Source organism: Artibeus jamaicensis, unplaced genomic scaffold, assembly GCF_021234435.1.
Source record: "Artibeus jamaicensis isolate MK-2021 breed Jamaican fruit bat unplaced genomic scaffold, CSHL_Jam_final contig_518, whole genome shotgun sequence".
In the NCBI taxonomy this organism is placed as follows: domain Eukaryota; kingdom Metazoa; phylum Chordata; class Mammalia; order Chiroptera; family Phyllostomidae; genus Artibeus; species Artibeus jamaicensis.
The window spans coordinates 1308829-1335245 of record NW_026521870.1 but is presented as its reverse complement, the minus strand read 5'-3'; the positions used below and the strand labels follow the sequence as shown (position 1 = coordinate 1335245).

Genomic DNA, 26417 nt, shown 5'->3' with positions numbered 1-26417 from the left:
GGCTTTTCCCTGAGCTCTTACAGAGGCCCCCAAACTGGCCTCCTTATTGTCTTTCCTCATGAAACACCACTGAAAAGAAACGACATACTAAGATGTGTAGTTGTATCTGTGTGTGTATGTCTTCCCACATACACATGCGGTGGATTTTTTAAAAATTGGCTAATGTTCTACTCATTTGTAGGAATGCAGAGTGTGCCAAGGGGTTGGAGAGCAGGAGCCCGTTGGTCTCTTTCTGAACTGCTGCTTGGCAGGGCCTTCCAAATGTCTTTTTCTTTTAAAAAAATTCCAATTACAGTTTACATCCAATATTATAGTAGTTTCAGATGTACACAATAGTGGTTAGACATTTATATAACTTATGAAGTAATCATCCTTATAAGTCTAGTGCCCACCTGGCACCATTCATAGTTATTATTCCACTTTATTGACTATATTCCCTATGCTGTACTATACATCCTTGTGACTATTTTGTAACTGCAAATTCATGCAGCGGGCTTTGGCACACAAGTTTCAGTAACATTCCCTCAAATTGCTTTACCTTGTTAAAAAGGCATTCATAATCCTCTTGTCTGTGGAGCAACATCTACGTCCATTTAACCAGATATTTGAAGTCCTCTACACATTTAATCTTATTTTCTTTTTCCAGTCTTTTTTCCACTACATCTCTACACAGAATGCTTTATCCACATTCACCTTGAACTTCTTTCATCTGCCTCGGTTGCCAATGCCCAATGTCACTTTCTAAATTTATACTATTTTTTCAAGTATTACTTTTCTTTATTGCTCATGTCCTCCAGAATTGATTTCCCCTCTGCCTTGAACTCTCAATAGTGCTCATTTTCTGCTTTGAATGGAGATTATTTGTGTTCACATCTTGGCTCCCCACAAACTAAATTTCTATAGCAGCCGGTCCCCCAACTCCCCAGCCCCACACCACAACCCTGAGCCTTCTGCCTCCCCAGTGGGTGGTCAAGGCATGTTTGTTGAACTTTTGATGACTTACTGATTGGATTCCTGTTGTAAATCATTACTCTTTAACTATAAGGAATAATTGCAAAGTTAAAGCAATGAAAATCATTCTGTTGCAAACATGTTTAAAGATAAAAGGTACTCGAAGAGATTTTAAAACAAACTATTTTACATGAAAAAAGATAAACTCAGAACACTCAAAATATTTACTTATATCAATGAAACATAAGAACATTTAATTGATGTGCATATTTAATGGCTTTAAGGCAACTTCTCCATATAACTATTTATTTTGGATTGATTTAAATTCTTCATTTTTTATGTGAGAAAAATACATATGAACAGGTTTTGCATCATTAATACCTTGACTATCTCCCAGTATGGAAGCTTATATCTAATTTAGGGGCATTTTGATTTACTGGATACCTTTAAATTTTAAATAGATTTATGTATCAGCAGTGTATCTTTTGACCCTTGTGAGTGTTGGTGTGCACACAACATTTGCTGTAGATGTTTGCCGTAGATGCCTGGTGTTTATTTAGTTACATTAAAAATGGCCATGTTTTCAAAGCATCCTTAAAAGTGACTAATGATTTCTCATGTAAAACATAAATATCTTTGGAGTCAAGTTGGAATCTAATGAAGCAGGCTTTTCCAGTTCATAAGCTTTTGAAAATCAAGCGCCATGGCAAGCTGTACCAGAATGCCTGTAGGGCCATTTAACAAACTGATGTGGTTATTAAACAATGATTGAGGCTTCTAAACTGTCCAACTTACAGGGTTGGGCACAAATAAGTTTGAAGATATCATGTTTATTTTCTGTGTGGAGCAGATATGTGAGCCTATTTTTGTTTTTGATACATATAGATGGATAGTTATAGATAATGTTGTAACCAAAATAATAATAAGTTTGATAGAATTTTAAAGATTTATTTTTTCACTGCAATTATAGGAAAAGTAATTTTTATTAGCAGTCTAATGAAAGGAGTTAATATTCATCCCAAGGCATATCAGTTATACTACTTGACATGAATTTGCTTTGGCTAAGGATAGAACTAGGCCCATTTAAAAATTCTCTCATTATGAGTAAGTCATTGAAAGAAGGGAGAATGACCACCAATGGCTTCTTGGAAATGCTAACTTACATTTCCATGACCAAGGAGGGAGGCTGGGGACTTGGCATATGAAATGCTTGTCTATTTCTGCATAGGAAATATGTGTATTGTAAGATCTTTTAAGAACTGGTGACTCTGTGCTCTTTTGAACTCTTGCTCTTCACTGGAGCCACTATCTTCAGTCATTTATTATTATAAAAAATGCAACTGATTTTTAATATATTCTATAGGAAATGGGAGAGTGAGTCTTGGGAGATATAGTTTGAACTCACGGAAATTTAGGCATTTTTACTAATTAGTAACTAATTTATTTATCATCAAAGCATATGATCCAATAAATAACATTGTATATAAATGCAGGCACAAGAATCCAGAAGACTGCCATGTCTTTCAGAGAAAGATTGGTGACTGCAGGATGGAACACTGCTAGTGGAGCTAATCCATGTGGCTTGTCTGCAGAGAGGATACTGCATACCTCACTTTCAGGGCCATGCATTTTCAGGAAGACGACAGGCATATAGGTGTGGGCTCATACAGTTCACAAACTTAAAGATTTCATATTCCTTTCCTCTGCTAAATGAGAATATCTGATAATGCATACTGCAGGGAGTTGTAAGGATTAAACGAAAATGTAGCATAATATGCAAATGTTTAATAAATGATAACCATTTTACCTTTTTTTCCTAAGTATCTCTATTAGAGAACAAATGTAAATATATGTTAAAGAAGGCCAATCGTACCTAAGGATAAAATCTAGAACTTACAAATATTATGGATAAATCCACTCCCTTCTGCCAATTCATTTATTAACTTAGAATAGAATTGAGAAGTAAGGCATCCTTCGACATCTGCAGCAGATCGATCTTTTAAAATACATCACGTTTAATCAGACACCTAGCTCTTTTGCACACATTCCTGTTTTCACTTTCCTCTCGTAACAAATGTATGACCTGTGACCATTTCAAGAGCACGTAATACAGTCCCAGGCATGGCGTCCAGCTGTTTCCCACTGAAGGAATGCTGACTAGCACTCCTGTCCGTGCTGCTGTGCCCAATATTGTGTACAATTGAGAAGTCACGATTTGGCTGAACTCTGCATTTACATGATATAAATCTCAAACACTCCTGTATATCTCAATATCATCTATAACTGTTTTCATAGTTTTTTCAACTGCAAAGGTCTTCAACAAAACTTGTTAGTTAATGCAGGTACAGTGAGGAAACTATTAGTAAACATACCTCAGAATTAGTAAGAGGACTTACCTTACTCTAGTGGAAAACCAATGACAGCAAATAATGAAATATAACACAAGTTAAAAAATGCCTTTCAATACATGCAGCACTCTGATTAGTCATAAAAGTCTGATCAGGTTTAGACGCAAGATAGGACTTTTCATCTCTTTTGAAAATAAAAATTAAAGATGTTATTCCTTATTTTTCTATACCTAATAATACAAATACTTAACTTTTCAATGTAATGCAACATGCAATATTTGCTCATAACCATATGTCAAGGTACATGTAGCTATAGTGCTATATTTGGCATAAATGTTGCATATAAAGTATAAATAGAAAATTACTGACTTAATAACTACCATTAATTTTTTATATGATTTTTAAATTCATTTACATTTTAGAAAATACTTATTCCTGAATATATTAAGGATGGGATTTTAAGAATATAAAAGTCCTCTATATTAGCTAACAAATTTAATAAAGGATGAATATGCTTTGCAACAAATGTAATCTCTTCTCCATAAATCATTTGTGCCAAAAATGTGACAGTATCTTGATAATGAATAGCATAAAGAGATGGTCATGATGGAACACATATAATTAAAATCTGATAAATACATTTAAGGCCATAGTTAGCAAAATACTGGTTTTCAATTTCCAGTAAATGTGGTAATAGTTTACATTTTTGTAAATCAATTCACACAGGCTGTTTGCTGAGCAATTTGCTTTCAAGGTATACATGCAAAAATTGGCCCACTCCATTATACACATGACAGCGTGTGACTTAGACAGGTACACAGGAAATGTGATGTGGAAATGAAATGCATAGTTTGGTGAAGGAGATTCTTAGGATAGAAGTATGAGTGCCCAACAAAAGAAATGGAGACAAAGAAGTCTCTTTTATCCTAAGAAGAACCTCACCAGCATGGATCTTGTGAGGGATCTGCCCAAATGTATTCATAACATTTACTGAAAAACATATGTTCTATACTAGCAAATGAATTCAGAGAAATTAGGTTTCTGACACTTGATTGTCAATGATTGTGTTATGCTACATCATTCAGACTTTGCAGAATGAGGACTTTTTGGTAAGCTAGTGAGGCTGGAAAAAAGTGATCTGTCAGTTTAGTTCATCTGTTCTATGGCAGATTAGCAGGGCTTAATCACATGAAGTGCTTTTCATGGGCAGGTTTTATTGAAAAACATCACAGTGGGAAGATTACACTCTCAAACAAGCATGAAACATAAGTGACTCTGCTTGTTAAACACTAAATGGTGGTTTTTGTCTCTATGGTGGGGGCTTATCATTCTGTATATCCACATTTATGAAACTCAAATCCTTTTGCAGGGAGTATTTTAAAATTAGGCCATTAAATTAAAAACATATTATATCTCTTGTCCATTTAGGGTTAATTCCTAAACCTTGAAATACTTACAAAAGTGCTAAATTTATTCTCACCAAATTCATGTATCTTCTTGGTTAAGTTAGTACGGGCAGTGCTGAGGTGAAATCCAAGATACCATGCATGACCAGTTATTCCTGCTAGGGATTTTTAGCATGTGTCCTGAGTGCACATGCACAAAAGTGACACTGTGGCAATAAAGCTAGGTTAGGGCCAGTCTTCACTCAGAACAGGAAATACATTTAAAAAATGTATACCCCAACCATTAGTTGCAAAAACATATTAGTATGTTCAATTAAGTAGGGCTTGTATCTCTTTAGATATGGACCTCAGTCTCCTCTTCTCGCCTCCATACCTGAGAAGTTAACATTTACTAGTTTATACACTAAATGTTATCGCATAAAAGTATAGTGAATGGAGATGATATTTTGAATTAATAGGAATTTCTGGGAGTATTCACCTTTCTATTTCTAAATACACACCTGTAGTAGCAAAGCTATGATTAGTAATATTGTGAACTGTGACATGAACCTTGGCTAGCTTCTCTGTGCCTCATTTGGTTGAAAGACACTCTGGTAAGTATTATATTTTATTTTTCTAAATTCTCTGGAATTTTTATTTTTTTATTTTAAGCTCATAAAACAATGAATTAGAGTGATTATTTTATATAGCTACCAAGGGCACATTAATTATTGAATGCCTTAAAACTTTTTGCAACTCTTCTGAAAAGAAATACTTTGAAAGATACAGTGGCATAAAAAAGTCAACCCCTAAGGCAAGAGCAAAACATCAAAAACATATTTCTGAAAATACATATTCTCTGTATTGAACTTTTTAAACAACTCATTATTGAACTCAGCTTCATGAAGTATTTCTCTCCAAAAAAGAAAAAAAAAAGTCCTTTAATTTTAACAAATTTTTGAATTGCCATTAATGAGATAACATCTGCTTTTAAAGTTATATGAGTAATATATAAATGAACTTATATGGTGGTATATATGAAGTTACAATATTTAAATTGTTTACTGAAAAAAAGATACCGATGACAGCTCTTATCATGCAGCAGTGATGTGTGGCAGTGCTCTTTTATCATTTGAAATGTTTTTATGCCCTGACAGTTTGAGACGATATGGTAGAATAAAAGCAGAGAGATGCCTGGTAAGTTATAAGTTCTTCCAAGGATTAAAATTCTGGAGCTGGAATGAAAGTGAAGTCTTTACAAATATAGGTTGCCCCAGAAAAATATCCGAAACAACAGGTATAATCAGCGTGATAGAGTTCATATCATCTGAACTCGATTCTTGTAATAATATCATGATGCTGGTAGCTGCTTATAAAAATGAATACCAACACCAGGTATTCCAGAAGTCTTCTTTGGGAGTTGTGCGGTAAAGCTGGTATTCTGAGGGCCTCAAGGGCACCAGGTCAACAGGGAGCAGAGCAGAGAACAGAGTTCTGCTTCTTAGTTGTGAAGAAGTTACTTCATACCAGGGGAGCATATTTGCACTTCTGACCCCGCCTACTCTTTAACTGTAGTTCAGGGGAGGGACTTATGGTGATGATATACCTCCGAAGTTCTAAATAGATAACTGCAATTGCTCGGCTGGGTGGCGGGAGAAGAACTATCTGCTCAAACATGTCCTATACTAAGCATTGTCAGGTCTACCACAGGGCAGTGTTAGCATCCTGCCTTCATCTGAGGACTGCTAAGTTTTGAAGTTTCCACAGGAGGTGGTAATGCTTTGCCTGGCACAGGAGCCCACTAATGTAAACTGTCTTGGCAAGAGACTTGAAAGATATAAAGTGATTATGGACTAAAAATTTGATTCTCAACCAGTTTATTAGTATCACTTGAGGTGCTTTAAAAAAGACTGATGCTCAGGGCCCATTCCAGATCAATTTAAATCAAGTCATCCGTAGGGGCGGGCCTGGGCCTTGGGACATTAGCTGATGCTTCCAAAGCTCCTGAGGGATTCAGTCAGATTGGGAAGTACTGCTCTAAAGAAAAAGCGGCCAGGGAAGAACGGCTCTAGGGAGTGTTTTTGGTTTATTTGGATCTCTCTCTCTGGCCCTACCATATATTTATTCATTTTAGAAACCAGGTTATTCCATTCTCCTGGATTAATGTAGCCTGAGGAAATCAATATCGAAGTAAAACATCAGCCTCATATATAGATTTAAGTAATTCTGGACTTTTATTTTAGACTTCAACTTTGTCTTGTGGAGGCAGAGCCCAGCAAGTTGTCCAAAGCAGCACAGCGCACAGTGGGGGCTTGTGTAGGGACCGGGTTGCTCTTGGATTTGGGATTGATATGGATGCCATGCAAGCAGGTGCCTCAGTGAAACTAAGACAAGGGCCAACTCAAGACTGAAAAATTCAGCTCATGGCTATGATTGAAAGAAAACAAAGCTGGTAGTTTTCCTACCAATTAATTGTTTAAATTTGCTTTCAGAATGACTGAAATCAGCCAAGAGACCGATTTCATTTTCGATTTGGTAAACAGAATGAACATTTGAACCTATCTACCGAGAAGATTCGCCTCTCCTTGCCAACCACTTGGAGCCACCAGTCCGAACCCGTCGAGACATAGGCATTCCAGTTCTACAGGAACTAGATTGTTAGAGAAAAAGCAAGTCATCTCTCTGCGGAACAGTCAACCCGGCTAGGTGAGGGTGGTGCCAATCTTACTGTATGGGAGAAACCAAAGGGGAGCGCCCTTTACTTGTTAGGTGCTGGGACTGGTCAGGGGGAATTTGAAACTGCAAATACTTTGTTCTAGTTGCAGACATGTCATGAATGGAAGAATGCCTCAGGCATCTGTGGCTGAAACAGGTGTTTGTAATTGGGTACATTAACTAGTAATACTCTGCAGATTAACCAATAGAGACCCTTTCCCTTTTCAGGATGTCATTCCATTTTATAAGGTAGCCAGCTCTGGCAAAGACATTGTTTCCCATTTGTCTGGAGACTTATGTTTGATCCAATCTAACTAATATTGTCAAATTCTTACATCAATCTTTTGGTAATTGAGTTTTCTAAGGTACATCAAATTACATTCAGGGCTTTATTACTTCGCATTGACTTGAGTTACAGATTGCAGTTGCCAAAGAGTATAAGCCAAAGTCCCGAGGGCATCTCTTTAGGAACAGTTCTTACTGAATTAAGGAGCATGCCATATCAAAGGAACTTCAAACCTTTCTAAAACAAACATAGGGTGCTATGAATCAGATACTCACAGGACGACCTCCACATGGTCCAAAGCCCATTGATCATGACCTGTTCCATTGTGGCGTGGTTGCCACCAGCGCAATAAAACTCCTTTCATCCGTGCCTCCCTAGGTCACAGATAGAAGGACAAAGAGGGTAAACAGTGGAAAACAGAAAACTTTCTGGTATATGACTTCCAGACTTCAAATATAATAGGTTAATCTAAATCAACAAAACTTTGGGCATGGAATTCAGATTTGCTTAGCATTAAATTTTATTGGCTACTCAAGGACTTGGATACTTGTACATCTCGCTCCCTTATTCTCCTTGCTCCACTAGTATAGGGAAGAGCCACACTTTCAGTCAACAAACATGATGTGCTTCCTGTGTGGGCACTGTGCTATATTATAAGCTAGGGGCACAAAAGTGACAAAAAAAACTAAGCAAAAATGACATAATTGCCTATCTTCACAAAATTTTCCAGAAGTGTACCCAGCAGAAAATTTAAAATTATGTTTTCAATCCCCCTACCACTTTTGACATCACCACACTGTTGTCTGTGTCTCTGGGTCATGCATGTATGTTCTTTGGCTAATTCCTTCACCCTGCTTCACCCAGTCCCCCCCTTCTGCCTCCCCTCTGACAGGTGTCAATCTGTTTCATAAGTTCATGCCTCGGTTTCTATTCTGTTCATCAGTTTATTTGTTCATTAGATTCCACATATAAGTGAAATCATATGGTATTTGTCTTTTTCTGACTGGCTTATTTCACTGAGCACAATAATCTCCTGGTCCTTCCATGGGGTCACAAAAGGAGACACCTGTAATAATGTTAGCAATAAAAAATAAATAAAAAATTTATTTTTACTCCTTTCAAAAAATAAAAATAAGAAATGTTGGCTTCTAAATGACTAGAAATACTGGTTATGGTATTTTGCCTGTTGTTCTTATAGGAAACGGCCACATGACTTCAGAGATCAGGGTTAGTCTTGGTTCTGTTACTACCTATGCTTGTAGTGTAGATCCAGTAACTTCACCAAACTTCTAGCTCAAACTCTGATTCTCAGGGATCTTGTGTGAGGCTACCTCTCTCTGCTTGGGCCACTTACAGGGGGACGTTGTAAGACACTCTCTGAGCCTGCGTGAAGTCCTTGGGCTGGTGCTGCGCAATGACGTGCCAGGTGATCCCGTTGTTGACACTGTACTGCAGCAGCACGGCCTTGTCCACTGCGTGGGGGCCGCTCAGGTCGCTGTTGCAGCTGTCTGTCTGAGAAGTGCTCCCAATTTGCAACACAAACATGATTTTGCTGAAAAACACAGGGAGAGTCATCTTTAAACAAGAGTCAGGAAGTGTTAAAAAATTATACTTTTAGTAAAGAGTTCTACTTTCGAATTTAAAAATAATTCTTGTTCCTAAAGTCTGCAATTCCCTAGTTTATAACATAGTAAAAACAGAAGCAATCAGTCTTATGCTAAATCTCATTAGTAGTAACATGTGTTTATATTCTATTTTACAGTATACATATGAAAAATAACCCCCAAAAGGGTGGCTTTTTAAACACTTTATTTTTGTTTTTAGAGAGGCGGGAAGAGAGGGAGAAAGTGAGGGAGAGAAACACTGATGTGAGAGAGAACATCGATAAGTTGCCAGGCACGTGTCCCAACCAGGAACTGAACTGGTGACCTTTGGATTTGCATGGTGATACCGACCCAACTGAGTCACATCAGCCAGGGTGCAAAGGCTGGTTATCTACACAAAGAAACAATTCTGACTTTCAAAGGTCTGTCCTCTTTTTCATGATGCTAGAAATCTTGTTAGAGTATTTCACCTGAAACACCTTCTATTCTCTGAAAAGTATTACAGGCCAAAGGGAAGCACAGGACATGAGAGAACGAGGAGTGAAACCACAATATTTATGCTACATAGTTTTTTACAAATATGATAGCTCCAAGGTGGAGAGCATCTACACAGGGGATCCAGTGGATAAGTCATCAGGCCTATTTTAGGAAAGGGTGCCTGGAGAGCAGACCAGAGGAAACACTGAGTTGGACACATAGGCTCTGGACCACACCTGCTCTTTTTTGACGTGTCCTTTTGCTTTTCACAGGTATTTTTGCCCATAGAAGATGTAGTTTTAAACATAGGAGACCTAGCCTCAGTGATGAATAGAGTAATCCCATTTAGGATAGGTGGTCAAATAAAGCACTAGACTTAAAATTTGTAAGTGCATAAATTAATTTAAAACAAAGTTGCTTATACAAGATGATGTGTAGTGTTAACTGAGCAGATAGTGTAGCTCTGTATGGGATCGATGAGAATGTCAAGTTGTCTCTAAGTACATCTTTTTGGTAGGAAAATATGGGATGAAGGGACACATCTTTTGGCATCTTCATGGTTACTATATAAAAATTAATTTTATTATATTTTAATTGTTTATCGTATTGAAGGCCTCTAAACCTGCCTTTCTGCCTCTGAAAATATATTATTAGCACTTTTCAAAGTGAAAAATCTCAAGAAAACATCTACACTTTTATTAGCCAAATCCTAATTCTCAAATATAGTCATAGCTACTGAACACTTTTCAGCATTCAGGTAATATTGTAACCCAGCACTCTGCAACCTTCAAAGAACCTTGGAATCTCTTCTTGAATTCTACAGACAAAAAGCTGTGTGTTGCATTGGCTAAGCGGCCAAGCCGGGAAGGGCAGGGAGGGGCAGGTAGGAAATCCAACCTTCCTGGGGTCTTTTTCTTTGTCGCTTGCCTAGTCAATTTACAGTCTCTGTCCACTATATTCTGCATTAATATGCAGCTCCTACAGCATGCGAATTTTTCAAGTTCTCATCCATCATCCATGTACAACTTCTACCCATTAAACTACACATGCTGGATATAGAGAACATGTTTGTGTGACTGCAAATCTACCTCTCACATACATTTATATTTACATGCTTGCAAATGGTCAATATTAAATTATCTATATAGATTATCCACAGCCAACTTATTATTTTACTTATTTTTCAACTTTACTGAGATATAATTGACACAAATCATTGTGTAAGTTTAAGGTATACAATGGGTTGACTTGACACACTTATCAACTTTTTATATTTGATCATTTCTCTAAACTTATTCCTATGCCACCATTACTTTGTATATGTGAAGAAATATAAGGTTATGCTGCAATAAATGGAAGCAAAGCATAATTCTGGGTTGTGAAAACATACTGCTTCCTCATACCAAATTCAAATGATGCTTAGGTTTCCACTGCTCAGTAATGCCTGTGTATTAGTTCGTGGTCGCATCTGACAGAGAGTGTATGTCTGAACTATGCCACAGGAGTTGTGTTACCTTGCGCGAGTGAGATCCAGAGGTTTGGTGGCAGCCTGCCTTATCTGACAGCCATTGAAATAGAGCGAGTCTCCGTGAGCGTAGGGTGCCAGCTGCCCACAGCCACTTCCTATCACTCCGCCTTGGATGGTCTCCCAGTTTGCCTCAGTGACTCTCGCTGACTCAAAATTATCCTTAATATAACTGGGAAGGTCGTGACTAAAAATGGAGCAATCATCGCCTAGAGGGAAGGAAATAACCACACAGATTAGCTGCAAAGAGCAGAATCATCCAGCAGAATCATTAAGAACAAGTATTGGATTTTAGATTTAATCCATTGTTGTAACTGCAAGAATGACAAAATACCAAGCAGGTATAAAGTGCTGGAAATAAATGATTTCCTTTATTTTGCAATTATTGGCTAACATTGTTGAAATAAATCTCATCATCTCTGAGTCAGTGTTTACTAAAAAATGTAGTTGCTAAATACTTCTTGCTCATGTAAATCTGTTACTTAAATACTATAGCAACTGGCCAGAGCTGCATGTTTACCACTGATAGGTCTCAGTAGGGAGCTCTCACCTTGGCATGAGAAGCCAACCTAATATCTTTTTCCCTAGCATGATTTTGTAGCAGAAAATGAGAAAAATCCTGTTCTTGTCCTTCTAGGTCTATACTCAAGGATTCTTGAGAGCAGAATCTGTACTTTGTTCCTTATTGGACTCTAGCATCTAGCATAATACTCAGCACATATGATACTCAGTAAAGAAGCTGGGATAAATAAATGCATAATGAATGAACTGGAAGCATCTCTCGGAGACCACTGAACTGAAATACTGACATTTAAGTAAATAGCTACATTAGCAAAGGTGTCTATGCTTGTGTTTCCCCTTGATTTATTTGAACAGCCAACTTTCCTGAATGTCCACAATAGTTTAAAATCAAAAGGTTATAGAGATCTGCTGCATCAGGGAGAGGGAGAATTCCAGACATTTAGGACTTCTTGTGAGACATCTGATTTGTTCATTTGCTTAAAGATCAAATTCTCCAGCTGATACACAGACAGACCCAGCCAGTCTCAGCAGTAATAAGACCAGGGGAGAAAGATGACTGTTAGGTAATTTCTAAGATCAGAGATATGCAACGGTCTACATTAATCACACTCATTTCATTTGCAGGAAAGGAAGTAGCATCGACCAAGAAATCTAACCAGATTCTGCTCCAGAATACAAATCTAAGGATTCTTTCACTATATATTTGGAAATTGCATAATTCTGTCCCCTTTGGGTAAGTCACAGAACTGTGAGAGACAGTGAGGCTGGCTGGAAAGAACCGCCTGAGCACCAGTCTTCATTCTGACACTTACTTTCTGTGATCTTGGACAAGCCACTTAACCTCCCTGTCTCAGTGTTTTTTTTTTTTTTTTACCTGTATAGTGGGAATAATTATATTAGCTAAGTTATGGGAATACCATAAACAGTAAATGACTCTGCTGAATGATTGGTAGATACTGTGTAAATAATAAAGCAAGAGACAATGTAAGAATTCATTCCAAAGAGATTTGTCGAGCATCGCTATATGCCAAGAGGTAGGCCCTGAGAATATGACAGTCTGAGATACAATGGTAATTACATAAAGTGAGCTTTGTAACAATAGAGGCAGAGACCTGTTACAAACATCACATCAGAGGAACGCAGGGCTGCAGGCCTCCCAGCAGGCTGACAGAGCAATTTCCTATGAGGTCAGGAGGCGAGTAGTTTCTCTGTCCTAAGTATACACAGCTCCTAGAAACCCAAGCACTAAAAACTTTTTTCTTTTTCTTTCTTTTTTTTGAGTCATGAAGGGTTTTTTGGCGATAGAGTGACTAGGGAAACAGAACGTCTTGAGTTGTCAGCTACATCTTGGGATGGTAGTGGCAGCTACTGTTGGGAGAGTATCTGGGAGAGACGCTGCTGTTGGCAGCTAGGTCAGGAAGGAGGGAGGTCCAGAAATGGAAGTGTGGGGGGCAGGGGTGAGGGAAGGCAGTTATATGGAAGATGGGGAATGTGAGGGACCACAGAATTCCCGAATAGATAAAATCTTCATTAAAAATGTCTCAAGGAACGTGGCATTAAATTGTCCTTGAAAATTCACCCCAAAGGTAAATAACTTTGTGATCAAAGAGTATGTCATCTATCCCAAATCCCCAGGCTGGAGTTTCTGTCCATTGCCTAGTGGTTTTTGCATTCACACTGAGATAAGGAGAACCTCATGCTCTCCTGTATTAGAAAAGGCAGTCTAGTATCCATACCTTGGAAACTCTCATCACAGATGCAGACGGCGCCGGTGGTACAGTATCCATGTCCACTGCAGAGCTTGGGGCAAGCCTCTCCAATGTACACATGGTCAATCGCCCAGCTTTGCTTCTCAGTTTCTTCCCCTTTCTGGATCCAGCGGAACTGTGTTGCACTGAAAGTCCCACGGGGAGCAAGAGAGATTCAGTAGGTTGTTATTTCCCATGGCTGTATCCAGCCTCTAGCCCTGGGAATGAGGACTATTTCTGGGAAAAGGGCTTCCCAAACTTCTCCTTTAAGCACTGACTGGTGAAGGAGAATGAATGCGTACTCCTCAGACTTGGGGAGTACACCACAAAATGCTATTCTGGAAGCGTTTGCCTTTCCTGAAAATTTTATGTGATTTCCTATGCTGTTCTGTAATTAATCTGTGCCCATTTTTCCTAGAGAGATACGTAATTTTCTAAGTCTTTAAGTAAAACGAATGCTATTCTAGGAAGACTGCACTTCATTATGTTTACCCTGCACCTTTTCATAACCCAACTGACACTGCACACCCTAGAGAGCGTTTGTGTCTGGCACAAACCCTGTCCCAAGAACACTGCCCTTGGGATCACGGAACACTGGGGCAGATCTGGTGCCAGCTCCAGGTCTTTGGGATCTGTGATTTGGGGCCTGTGATTGAGTTTGGCATGTGCTGTGGTATTTGGTCAAAAGAAAATTTGAAATCTATGAGTCATTTACAAGCATGACTCTACTTCTTCCTATTTCTTCTGGGGACATGATGAGAGGAAGAACAGAAGAGGGGACAGGGTACTAGGGCTGCAACTAAAACTCCAGCCTCATTTTATCAATTGTTCTCAGGCCACTGTATGAGCTCTGTGGAGACTGCCAGAAAATTCTGCAAAGTTTACCTTAGTGTGAAGCCTACCTGGAGGAGACGTGATCAGGCAGCTGAATGGTGATTCTCTTCCAACTCGAGCTGTTGACAGCATTGTAGATAGTGGCTTCATGGAACTGGAAGGGGGAACAGCCAATGCTGTTTGAAGAGGAGGGGAGGCATTGGCTCTGAACAAGCTGCCAGGAATCAGACCTGCAGAAACCAAAGAGGTTGCACTAGACAACTCTTAAGATAAATATATGACCTGTCTAATGTGAACACAATGCTTTGAGTTCGTATTAAATAAAGATATTTTAATGTGATTTTCCTATTTTCTACATATATTTGTAATTACGGACAATAAAAAGAAACTTTAAAATAATTTCATACAGATATATTCTAACTCTTTACAAGTAAATGAATATATTCACAGGCAATAGAATAAAGTCATAGCATCCATGGTGCTGCATTCTAATGGCTTCCTTCTGCAGACACTGCTAACAAAAATGAACCTGGGGTCCACTGACAGAATTCTCTCTTACCAAACTCAACTCACTATAAATTCAATTCTAAAAGTGCTGGTGGTAGCCAGGCCTATCAACACCATAAGAAGGTAACTGCACTGTGTTGGACTTTCTCTGACACAGCTATTATGCTTTTGGAGATGTGACCCTGGCTGAAGCATATTCAGATCTTTCATTGACTAAAATTTTTGTTAAGATTGGTTGAAAATGAGTAAGATGAATAAAGGAGAGTTCTACTTTGATGACAAAGTATAGTGTCTTACTTTTTTAAAATGCAAAGTTTGTATGAGAATAGATTTTTCTTGGTTTAAAGGAAAAAATAGAAAATAAGGTGTGTAGATTTTATGTGAATGAAATTTGCACATGTGAAATACACATGAACTGACTTTTTAAAAGTCCTCACCTGAGGATATTTTCTATGATTAATTTTAGAGAGGGGTAGAGAGAGAGAGAAACATTAATGCATATGTGCCCTGTCCAGGAACTGAACCGGAACTTTTTGGTGTACAGGACAGCCCTCCACCCAACTGAGTCGCCCAGCCAGGGATGAACTGACACTTTCAATACAAAACATTGTTCCTTTGTAAACAGTTGCCTTAAAAGTAGACAACCATATGAATTATGTATTCAATTTTGGAGGAAATGTAAAATTTCTTTACACACCTTGCATCCTTAGTGTACTCCAGCAGTACGGAATGAGGGTCACCACATGCCGTGGCTTCGCAGCCCACTACAATCTAAAACAAACATAAATGATCAGTCTGTATCAGGCAGATTAAATAATGTCCATCATTAACTAGAAATCCTATCTGTCTTCATCATGACTTTGATCAATAGTCAAAAAATATTCATAGAAGCATTTGCAAAGAGGCCTCCCAGACACCATTCTTTTGATTTCAGCTAAAGATGTGCCATCATGCATGAAGGTGAGAATTAAGGTTAAAAAAGTACTATTCCTATTTACTTAATTAGTATAACACATTAATCATAAATTTGGAGAATATAAATTAGCCAAAAGGAAAATAACATTTGGAGAATTAATGGATTAATGGGAAGAAACTCAAAGTGTTACAGGTTCAAAATATTTTCATTGATACCCTAATCCTTGATGCTACTATTTTTTTGTAATTAAAAATAGCAATTTTTAATGACTTAACATTTATTCTTTGGGTTCTTTTATTTCCAAATGAATAAAAGCTTTCCATATTATATGTGATTATTTAAATAATCAGTAATGCACAAATACTATAAAAATTTGGTGATTCAAATTCAAGCCCTAATCATATACTTAATCAACAAGTCCTATTTCAGGGTTGATACTGGAGAAGGTGAGTGATAAAACTTCTAGGCCATGCACTCATGAATATATCAACTCTGGCTTCAGAGAGAGAATATGAAGTATATTCTAATAATGGAAATAGGAATCATAAAAAATTACAAATAAAATGTTGTGCTGTTTCATAAGAAGGAGCAATTGTATTTAAGAAATGACAATTATGTGACACAATAGAGGTGCTAACTATTGCTAAAATGGCAATCATATTACAGCATATAAATGTACCAAGTATATAAACCTATCAATGTATAATGTAATGTAACTTTAATTTACATGTTATATGTCAAATATATTTTAATTTAAAAATTCATCAGGTAGGGTACATGTGAGCTGCTCCTAAAGCATGGGAAGAGTGAGAAAGGTAGAGGTAGGAGAAAAACATTTAAGTAGAAGAAGGACTGAGTTTGGTAAACTGTGAGGTGTAATCTAAGGTGTTTGCCTTCATTTGGAGGAGTCATTAAAGACTATGAGCAGTGGAATGATGTGCGCAGAGCTGTGCTTTCTGAAGACAGATCTGACTGTGCTGTTGAAGACAGATGGGGGGGGGAGAGGAGGCAGAAAGGCTAGTTAATGGACTATTGATTTTTCAGGGCCAGAACGGAGGTGGTAACAGTGTAAACAGAAGATGAGATGGGTACAAGGAACATTGAAAATTCAAATTAAAAGGATGCAGTGAATGATTAGATGTGAAAAGTGAAAAACCAAAGACTACTTAACATTAAAGCTGGTGAAAATGTGAAAGGTAGTACCATTAATGGAAACGGGAAAATCGGAAAGAGGAGTTGGTATGGGGAGGGAAGATATAAAGTTCACTGTTAGACATGTTGAGTTGAGATGTAAATAAGACAAAGGTGTGGAAATGCACATTGACTGTTAGAATACTGAATTAATTGTGGTGACTGAGTCAAGGTTGGCTATAACAATTTCAGAGATGGTCTTAAAGATATGATACCTGAAGCCAGGGATGAATGCTTATGGTGGGAGAAGAAAGTTGAGAAAAAGTACTGAGAAATCTGACACTTACAGGGCTGAAGGGAGAGAGGGAGCCAAAAAGGAGATAGAAGTAGATACAAAGAAGATAAGAGGAGAACTGGTGAGAACCCAGAAGCCAAAGGGAAAGAGAATGTCATGGGCTGGAGAGGGCAAAGAACGGTATCAAATGGTACAGAGAGAAAAGGAAAGGTGAGGAATGGATGTAAGTTGTTGGACATTATAGTATTTAGAAAGTTTGCGGTGACTAAAAAACATGGTTTTAGTGATATGTTGTTAAATTTCTGGGAACAAACTTTTAAAAACATATTGATTTGCTTAGAGAAGAAAATGTCAGTCTCTTTAGTTTAAGGTTGATAGAGGCAGAAAAGAGGAGGCCCCAATCAACCTAATCAAATATAATGACTTTGATATGGGTCACAGCACGGATGCAGTGAGGGGAGAGCCGTCACTCTCAAAGGATGTGACTTAGAATGGCAGATGGTAGAACACTGGGTATGACGTATGACCTTGAACATCTCCTATGCCACTAGGTTAAAAACAGGGACTTTAACCTGAAGGACTGGTATTATTTGGGGAGCTTGCTCACCCTTTAGTCTCTGAAAAAGAATTTAACATAGAGCTGAATAAAAAGAGTGAATACTGTTTCTCCAATAGATCTGAAGAGGTTCTCCAGCTTAAAAAACTAAAACTGTGTACCCGTTAAAAAATAAGAACTCATTTCTCCTACCAATTGTCAATACATTTTTATTCCTTCTAATAAGGATTCTTTCTATGAACCATCACTGTAGCACATTTTTTTTAAATAAGGGAATTAGAACAGCTGATGTTTGTCTCTAAAATGATCTAGTAATGAAGTGCATTTCTGTAATGCCCTTTCTTTTAGTGTGTTTTGCAATGATAAAGACATCAATTGATATTGCCTTATCTTTCTCTCTCTCGTACTATTAATTCCCTACTATGTCTTCCTTTGCATCCATCTATATGAATACATATTCACTTAAAATACTTGAGAGTACTTTTAAAATCTTTGAGGATTTGGGAGTGCCGACTGGCCTAATATACAGGTTTGTGTTTGGAAGTCAGAGACAAATGAAAATGGAAAGACATAACAAAAATGGATAAACGAAGAAGATAAGTGGCTTGATGTGTGAAATAGGAATAAAATAAGAGAAGGGGGTAGATAGACACACAGAGAAACAAAGACACCTGTTTGAGTTTTTTATTTCTGAGCTTTGAGAAAATGAACTGCAGATTACATATCAGAGGCACAAAAATAGTTACATTTCTTGCTATGTCCCAATATACTTACATTTTATTATGCTCAAATAGTCCTATGTGATAAAGGCCTTTGTGAAAGATTGTTTCTTTTACTCATAAGATAGTTTCTTTTAATAAATGAAATCAATCATTTCCTTACTCTTGAACAAATAAACATTCTCCCCATCCTCTCCCCCAAAATGCCATCCTCTGTTTGGAAGAGCCACTCCCCCTTACCTTAAACTGCATCATATACCCGGGCTGTATAATGAGTTCTCTGGAGGACAGCACATTGTGGGTCTTGTCTTTCTTTTTATTTGGCCAGTAGAGGTGGAAAGATGGATTGCCACAGAATCCTGCTGTCCTTACTGCATTAGGGTAAAAACTCCAGTTTTCTTCATGGGAAGCACCTTCTGTTAAGGTAAGTTGGAAATAATATGGTATGCTATTCTTTTGAACTCATTAACTTGTGGCTGAATTACTTGAATGCCTATGCTCTAGCTTTTTGCTTACCCTTTAGGATTTTTTAAAATTTTATTTAGTTGGTATAAATATGAATCCAGGATAAGAAAATCAAATCTAGAAAAGATTATTAAGTGCTAGTACTATAATTATTCTCCAACTTTTAAAATATTATTGCTAGTCTGTATAATTTTCACCATTGCAAAATTATTCTTGGTATGCTCTTAAACCAATGCAATGCATATCTTTGCAGTACAGAAACTTCTAAAGAAACAAAAATTATTTGGGGGTATTGAAATTTTAAAGTATACTTAGAGCTAGACATTTTGTCTTTAATAGGGTTTATTAAATTCTCAGTGGAGGTTTCAACAAGCTGCCAACCTTGAAGATTTATAAACCACTGGGCAAAACAATAGATAACATTTGTTGAGCACTCAGTATATGCTGGGCACTCTTCTAAAGGCTTTTCATGTAGTAATTCATCCAAAGACATAAACAGACAAATGGCTTACAGGAAAGACTGTTCAATGTCTTATTTCTTACCATCATCAAAAGTGTCAACCAGTTGACTGGGATTGATTTCTGCTCCGCCAATCAAAATGTTGTCTAGTGCCCACTGAGCACGTTCCACCCCGGAGACCACAAGTCCATTGCTGATCACAAAAGGCTGCCACCAGCGAAGTCGAGTTGTGTTGGTGAGAGCATCCTCGGGAAGAAGTATGTAGTCGTGTCTAACAGAAATGTATTTTTGATAATCCATCTCATGGAGCAAAGTCCAAGTAATTCCTATAATAACAAATCAACAGAGTAACATATCTGGGGAAAAAATTCCACAGCTACTGCAAACTCCCCGCTGTCCCCAAATCTTCAACCAGACAATGAGAATTGATTTCACTGAGTTTATTATTTTCATTATTATTTTATTTTTAAGTATATGTTATTGATTATGTTATTATAGTTGTCCCAATATTTCCCCTTTTGCCCCCCTCTACCCCTTCCCCCAGCTATTACCCCCTTAGGTCATGTCCATGGATCATGCATACAAGTTCTTTGGCTTCTCCATTTCCTATATTATTTTAAATATTCCCTGTCTATTTCGTACCTACCATTTATGCTTCCTATTCCCTGTACCTTTTCCCCATTACCTTCTTCCCCCTTCTGGCTGATAACTTTCCAAATGATCTCCATACCTATGATTGTGTTCCTATTCTGGTTGTGTTCCTTTTCTGGTTGTTGCTTAGTTAGTTAGTTTCTTTTATTTTTTAGATTCACTTGTTGATAGTTGTGAATTTATTACATTTTTAATGTTCATAGTTTTGATCTTCTTTTTCTTAAATAACTCCCTTTAACATTTCATGTAACAATGGCTTGGTGATGGTGAACTCCTTTAGCTTTACTTTGTTTGGGAAGCATTTCGTCCTTCCATTCTAAATTACAGCTTTGCTGGATAGAGTAATCTAGGTTCTAGGTCCTCGTTTTTCATCACAGAATATTTCCTTCCAGTCCCTTCTTGCCTGAAAAATTTCTTTTGAGAAGTCAGCTGATAGTCTTATGGGAACTCCTTTGTAGGTAACTCCCTGCTTTTCTGCTTTAAAGATTCTCTCTTCATCTTTAACCTTTGACATTTTGATTATGATATGTCTTGGCTCTAATGTAAATGCTCATCACTTATATTATTGCTAAATGAGGCTGATGTTATGAGGAGAAGGATATTAAGAAATACTCGAATAGACAAAAAAACTGTACTTGAAAAATAAATTTAAATAAAATTAAAATAAAGAAATACTCGGCCAAAAAAAACTTTAAATAAAATTTATATATTTTCTGCTGTTAAAATTTTGTTGTATAATCCTATATGCAATATTTCTCATGAATAATGAGAAAAATACATGTCTTTCTGTTTCTAGACAAGAACTTGTATTTTTAAAATATAGCTATTATAGATGGAACTAGAGAACATTATGCTTAGTGAAGTAAGCCAGGCAGTGAAAGACAAATACCATGTGGTCTCACTTATAAGTGGAACCTAATCAACAAAACAAGCAAGCAAGCAAAATGTAACCAGAGACATTGAAATAAAGAACAAACTGACAGTGACCAGAGGGGAGGTGGAAGGGGGGTAATGGGGAAAGAAGGGCAAGAGTTATCAAGGAACATGTATAAGGGACCCATGGACAAGGACAATGGGGGCAGAGGGAGGGAGGATTGAATGTGGGAGGTCAGGGTGGGTAGGGCAGAGGAGAGTAATGAGGGGAAAATGGGGACAACAGTAACTGAGCAATAAAAAAGGGAAAAAAGCCAAGAATATAGGTGTTATAATTCTATGCAATTTGTGATTTGTTGGACCAATAAGAAGTTTCCCTCTTATAACTGATAAAACTGTTAAGTCGTATGTTTAAATTACTTAAGAAATACTTTTTCAATATGGTAAAATAGTTTAGGGCCATCTATTTTCTAGTTATTAAGGATATTGATCTGCTAAAGCTGATTTTCTAAAGACTGCGTGGTATTATGGTATTACTTCTGGTTTCAGGTACTTCAAAGTAATAAAACAGAATTTGGTGAAAATAGTGCATGACGCTCACAAATTTAGATTATCTTCTTTCACAATTAATAAAGTTTTCATGAAGATTCTCTTAGCATTTTATTACATGCTTGTTCATAAGAAAGCTAAAAAAAAAAAAAAAAAAAAAAGGTGGTGTGGGAAGATAAATTGCAAAAGTAACTAAATAAAATTTAACTTAAAATACTTTAAAATGTTTTAAATTTATATTTTACTTGGAAAAGTATACCAAAAATTACTAAAATTATTTTAAAATTGCATCATTTATAATCTAGCTTCAGTTAAGAACAAAGGTTATTTTCTTTGTTCATAAACTTCGGAGCTTATTTATTTAACATTTTATTTTATTTTTCCTTCATTTAAAAAATATTAAAATTACAGTTGACATTCAATATTATATTGGTTTCAGGTATACAGCACAGTTGTTAGCCATTTATACAACTTATGAAGTGATCTCTAGATAAGTCTACCCCCTGATGCCACATAATTTTTTAAAAGTGATTTCTCTTTTGTCTTTTTTTTGGTAGATTTTGCTAACAGACATTACATGTATGGAATGTGTAACCCAACTAAGATCCTCAACTTTCTCTTTGTAACTTTCATTATTAGCATTGCGATGTCAGCAAAGGTTTGCAGAGACTTTTGTGAGGGGCACTGGATGGAATTCGGGAACCTGCTGCAAGGTATGGCTTTCACCCCTGAAACGTGCCTCCATCAGTAGAGTAGTCCAACAGCACGCCTTCCTTCCGGCAAACAGGCCGATGGCAGGAGGTCATGTTGTTCTCACTGCCGATGCGCCCCCAGTATTGCAGGAATCTGAATGCAAGCACATATTATCCATCAGAGTAGTTATACGGAACAAGCACTCCTTCTAGTCAAGTCCTGGATAAAAACTTCTTCCACATGTGCTCCTTGCTTTGGGGCTGGTTGCTAAATTGTGATAAAAATAACTCTGAATTGACTTACTTTGCCCCTCGGAGATCCAAATCTTGAGTAATAGCTTGTCTCACAGTGGATCCCCCAAAATAGAGTGCAGTGTCCTCAGCAAGAATCCCACACTCGGTACAAGTACTCCCACCTTCTAAGGACATCCATAAATCAGGCTTGATCTCTTCACTGTCAAAGCGTTCCTTCAGAAAAGTCTGGAAAAAAATAAATGAATGACATAAAAAATAACAATTTCAGATAACAAATATGTATAGACAATACAGAATTATGTCTTGGACTTTAAAAAGTTCAATCTGGCTTTAAATGCTTTTCCAAAGACATTTTTCAAAAGGGTAGCTTCACAATGTTCTTTTCCATCATTGGGTAAAGATAATTTAAACTTAAATAATGTTTAATGATTAGAATTTAATGTCCAGAGAGAAGTATTACTTGCAGAAGGTTGAGTAGATAATACTTCTATTTGTAAAAAGTTACTTAAGCATACATATGAGGTCTGTCGAGAAAAAGTCCAGCCATTGTTAATTTAACAAGAATGGTTTGTGTGATGTTGATGTAACCTGGCAGCCAAAGAGAGTGGACTAGAATAGGCATGTGTGAACAATGATGACTCCCTTGTAGTAGTCAGTGGGGGTGGTAGACTCTGTTGAGTGAGCATGTGTACAGTGTGCCTGTTGCATTCATTCAAAATGACTGAGAGAGAAGAGCAGCCAATCTGCATCAAATTTTGCATTAAGCTTGAACATTCCTCCATGGAAACTACTTGGATAATTTGGAAGGCCTCAGCTATGAGCAACTGCTGATTGGCAGCTTCATTAGACAATGTGCCTGCTCATGCATCATGTCTTATGCAGAGCTTTTTGGCCAAACATCAAATCACCAGGTGACTTAGCCCCTCTACAGCCCAGATTTGGTGCTCTGTGTCTTTTGGCTTTTTGTAAAATTAAAGTCACCTTTGAAAGGGAAGAAATTTCAGACTGTTGATGAGATTCAGGAAAATATGATGGAGCAGCTGATGGTGACTGGGAGAGCTCTGTGAGGTCGCAACGTGTCTATTTTGAAGGGGACTGAGGCATCATTGTCCTATGTACAATGTTTCTTGTATCTTGTAGCTTCTAAATAAGTGTCTTTTTTGGGAAATTACATGGCTGGATACTTTCTGGACATACTCATACTCCCAAATTAAGTTTGTTTATTTACATGGTATATAAAAGTACCATTGTAATTTATTACAATATGAAATGCATAAAAATGAAAATTCAAAGAAATGAGATAAAGTATAACAGATGTGCTAGCATTTTTCATGCCTGGAGTGTGTGGACTCCATGTTGGAGACTCCTTTAGTCTATGATGACCTTCTGCTTGCAACACACAGTGAACTCTGAATGTCTCTGAGGTTAAGTAAGGGTATTCAAAACCAGAGTTTTCCATATGAAGTCAAAAGGAAATCATCCTTGTGAGGCAATTTGGAAGACTTTTCATATATTAATCAGAGTCAAGATTCAGGACAATGGGGAGAAGTACTCAAAATCTAGACTAAAGTATTTTCCCTGGGTCTCTGGTTTATCCTTTTAACTAAGAATAACCAAGAACTGGGAATAGTCTATTTTCCAAAGTGAGTAGGTGATTAAATATTAGGGCTCATTACAGCTACATTCTGTGTAAAATTACTTCCTCCCCTCACATCATAGCAAGATACTGGTTACTCATTTTCCCTACAGTATACTCATTTTTGTCTACAATACAGTTTTGCATTGGGTTGAGGCACCCAGTGTTTTTTAATGGTATAACTATATCATAAAAATGATTTGTAAGAGGTGTAATTACAATAATTACATAGAAAAACTATATACTTTTTCACTTACCTAAGAGAGTTATCTAGTCGCTATCTTACTGTGTAGTTAAAATGATTTAAAGAGGCCCTCTTCAATCTAGAACATCACTACCTCTATGGTCAAAGATGTATAGTCATGTGTGAGTCTCACCTTACCTCACTAATGGTAGAAAATAAGTGCAATTTAAAAAAAGTTTTACATGTAAGAACACTAAAGTCAGAAGACATGGATCACTAACCATGTAAACTTTCATTAGAATGATTTGAATAAGTGCTTAATTTAGATAGTACAATTTCCAATCCATCTGAGGAATGCTAACCAAATTTGAATGTTGTGCAAGAAACTAGGAAGAGATTTGACTGTTGTGAAAAGATTTTTTAAAGTTTATTCATTATTTGTGACTATGTTTCTTATGTTAAAATCTCATTTAATAACAAATAGACTAAAAGCTTCAGATGCAAGGGAGCATTGGCTGACATTTATTTTTTCTAATTTAGCAGTTGCAAAGTTGTTGAAATGTTAGGGAAAAAACGAACACAACGGGTTTTGTTTAAATTGTTTGGCCCTCATATGTTTGATTTTAATCATTGTGCTTTTTTTAGTGTAGACATTTTTCTGTTATTGGAATGACAAATGTACTGTATTTATTCACAGAAATAGAATGTACATATGGCAAGCATATTGGGCAATTGTATGTGCTTTGCATATTAAATAATAATATAACAGCTAAAGTCCCCAAGAATGACCTCTCTATTCTTAATACACAACCATATTTGAACAGTTACCAAATTAGAAGTCTGGATTTTCTGAACAAAAAGTTAGGTATTTTGTAGTCTTTTTTGAATTTTTTGTGATAATGTTATTTGCTTTATTTCATAACAAGAACAGTATTCTCCTTCAACTTTGTATCTCCTGAAAAAGTGATATAAAGAATGCTCAAAACTGACTTTAAATAAAGACTCTGCTAAAAAAAACAGTATTTATGTTCTTTAATCTATATAGTTGGATGTATTTGTGAATTAGGTGAATTGTGCTAGAACTTGATCTTAATATTCTTGTATCTAAGAAAACTAAGAAACCTTTTTCCAGTTTCCACCCAAAGGATTTATTTACTTGGGGGCTCCAAAGAACATTGTTATAAATTATTAGTCCCACACTTAAGTTGGTTCTTAAGGCAGGACCTAGAATAGGAGTAAATGCCTTATGTTGGGGCTTTACCATTACCTTCAGAGTGTGAGTCAAGTAGCAGTTGGGCCCAAAGTACCCTGGATCACAAATGCACTGTTCCTTTAAGCAATCTCCATGGCCTCGGCAGTTGTCCAAGCATCCAGGGCCCAGGTAGAAGTTATCAATTGCCCATTGCATGTCTGAGTACTTTTGATAGAATCTAAATCTTACTGGGCTATTAGCAACAGAAAAGCGAAGGAATGAAAAACAAAAGTTAACTTTGCTTAGGTTCACTTTCCTGTGTGTGCATTCAGCACGTGCAAGAGAAAAAACACTTAAGACAGTCTGAGAGGATGAAGGGGATTAATAAGACATGTTTTCTGACTGCCATTATTTTTCTATTTCTAGTCATGGAACATTAGAGCTAGCTTCATATAAACTTTATAAAATGTGAGCAAAGTTGTAAAACATAATGAAAACACAGTGAAATCTCTATTTCAAATAATGAGAACATTTAAAAACACAAAATTATCATAAATCATGTTGCTTATGAACTGGAATCCAGTGATTGCTTTGCAATTTAGATTCATTAATTGAATTTCTGAAATTGTACAGAAGGGAGTGAATCCTTTGACAGAGTCTTGTCAGTATATATCCAGCTCTCAGGTGGTCAGGAAACAGAAACTTTTGAATTCTCCAAAGATAATCAATATTCTCAGAGTAACTATGCTAATTAGAAAACAAATTTGAATGGTTTATATTAAAGGATATTTCTCCAAGATTTTAATTTCATCATTGTTCTTCTCTGCCTTCTGGGAAAATATAAACCTCATAATTAACCTTATATTAAAATATTCCACACCATGTTGATATAAAGAGTCCAAAGTCCACAAAGGAACTTTATGGAGTGATAAAATAGTCTG

At 36.8% G+C, this 26417-nt stretch overlaps 1 protein-coding gene across 1 annotated transcript in view; it reads right to left on the bottom strand.

The window, feature by feature from the left end:
* RELN (reelin) overlaps positions 1-26417 on the bottom strand; it is a 573805-nt gene that overhangs the window by 1774 nt on the left and 545614 nt on the right. Inside the window, 11 exon segments of the mRNA XM_053668927.1 lie at positions 7961-8059; positions 9040-9237; positions 11281-11500; positions 13550-13707; positions 14464-14625; positions 15600-15673; positions 18760-18935; positions 19528-19770; positions 22257-22363; positions 22514-22689; positions 25552-25729. Coding sequence (XP_053524902.1) covers positions 7961-8059; positions 9040-9237; positions 11281-11500; positions 13550-13707; positions 14464-14625; positions 15600-15673; positions 18760-18935; positions 19528-19770; positions 22257-22363; positions 22514-22689; positions 25552-25729 — 1791 coding nt within the window.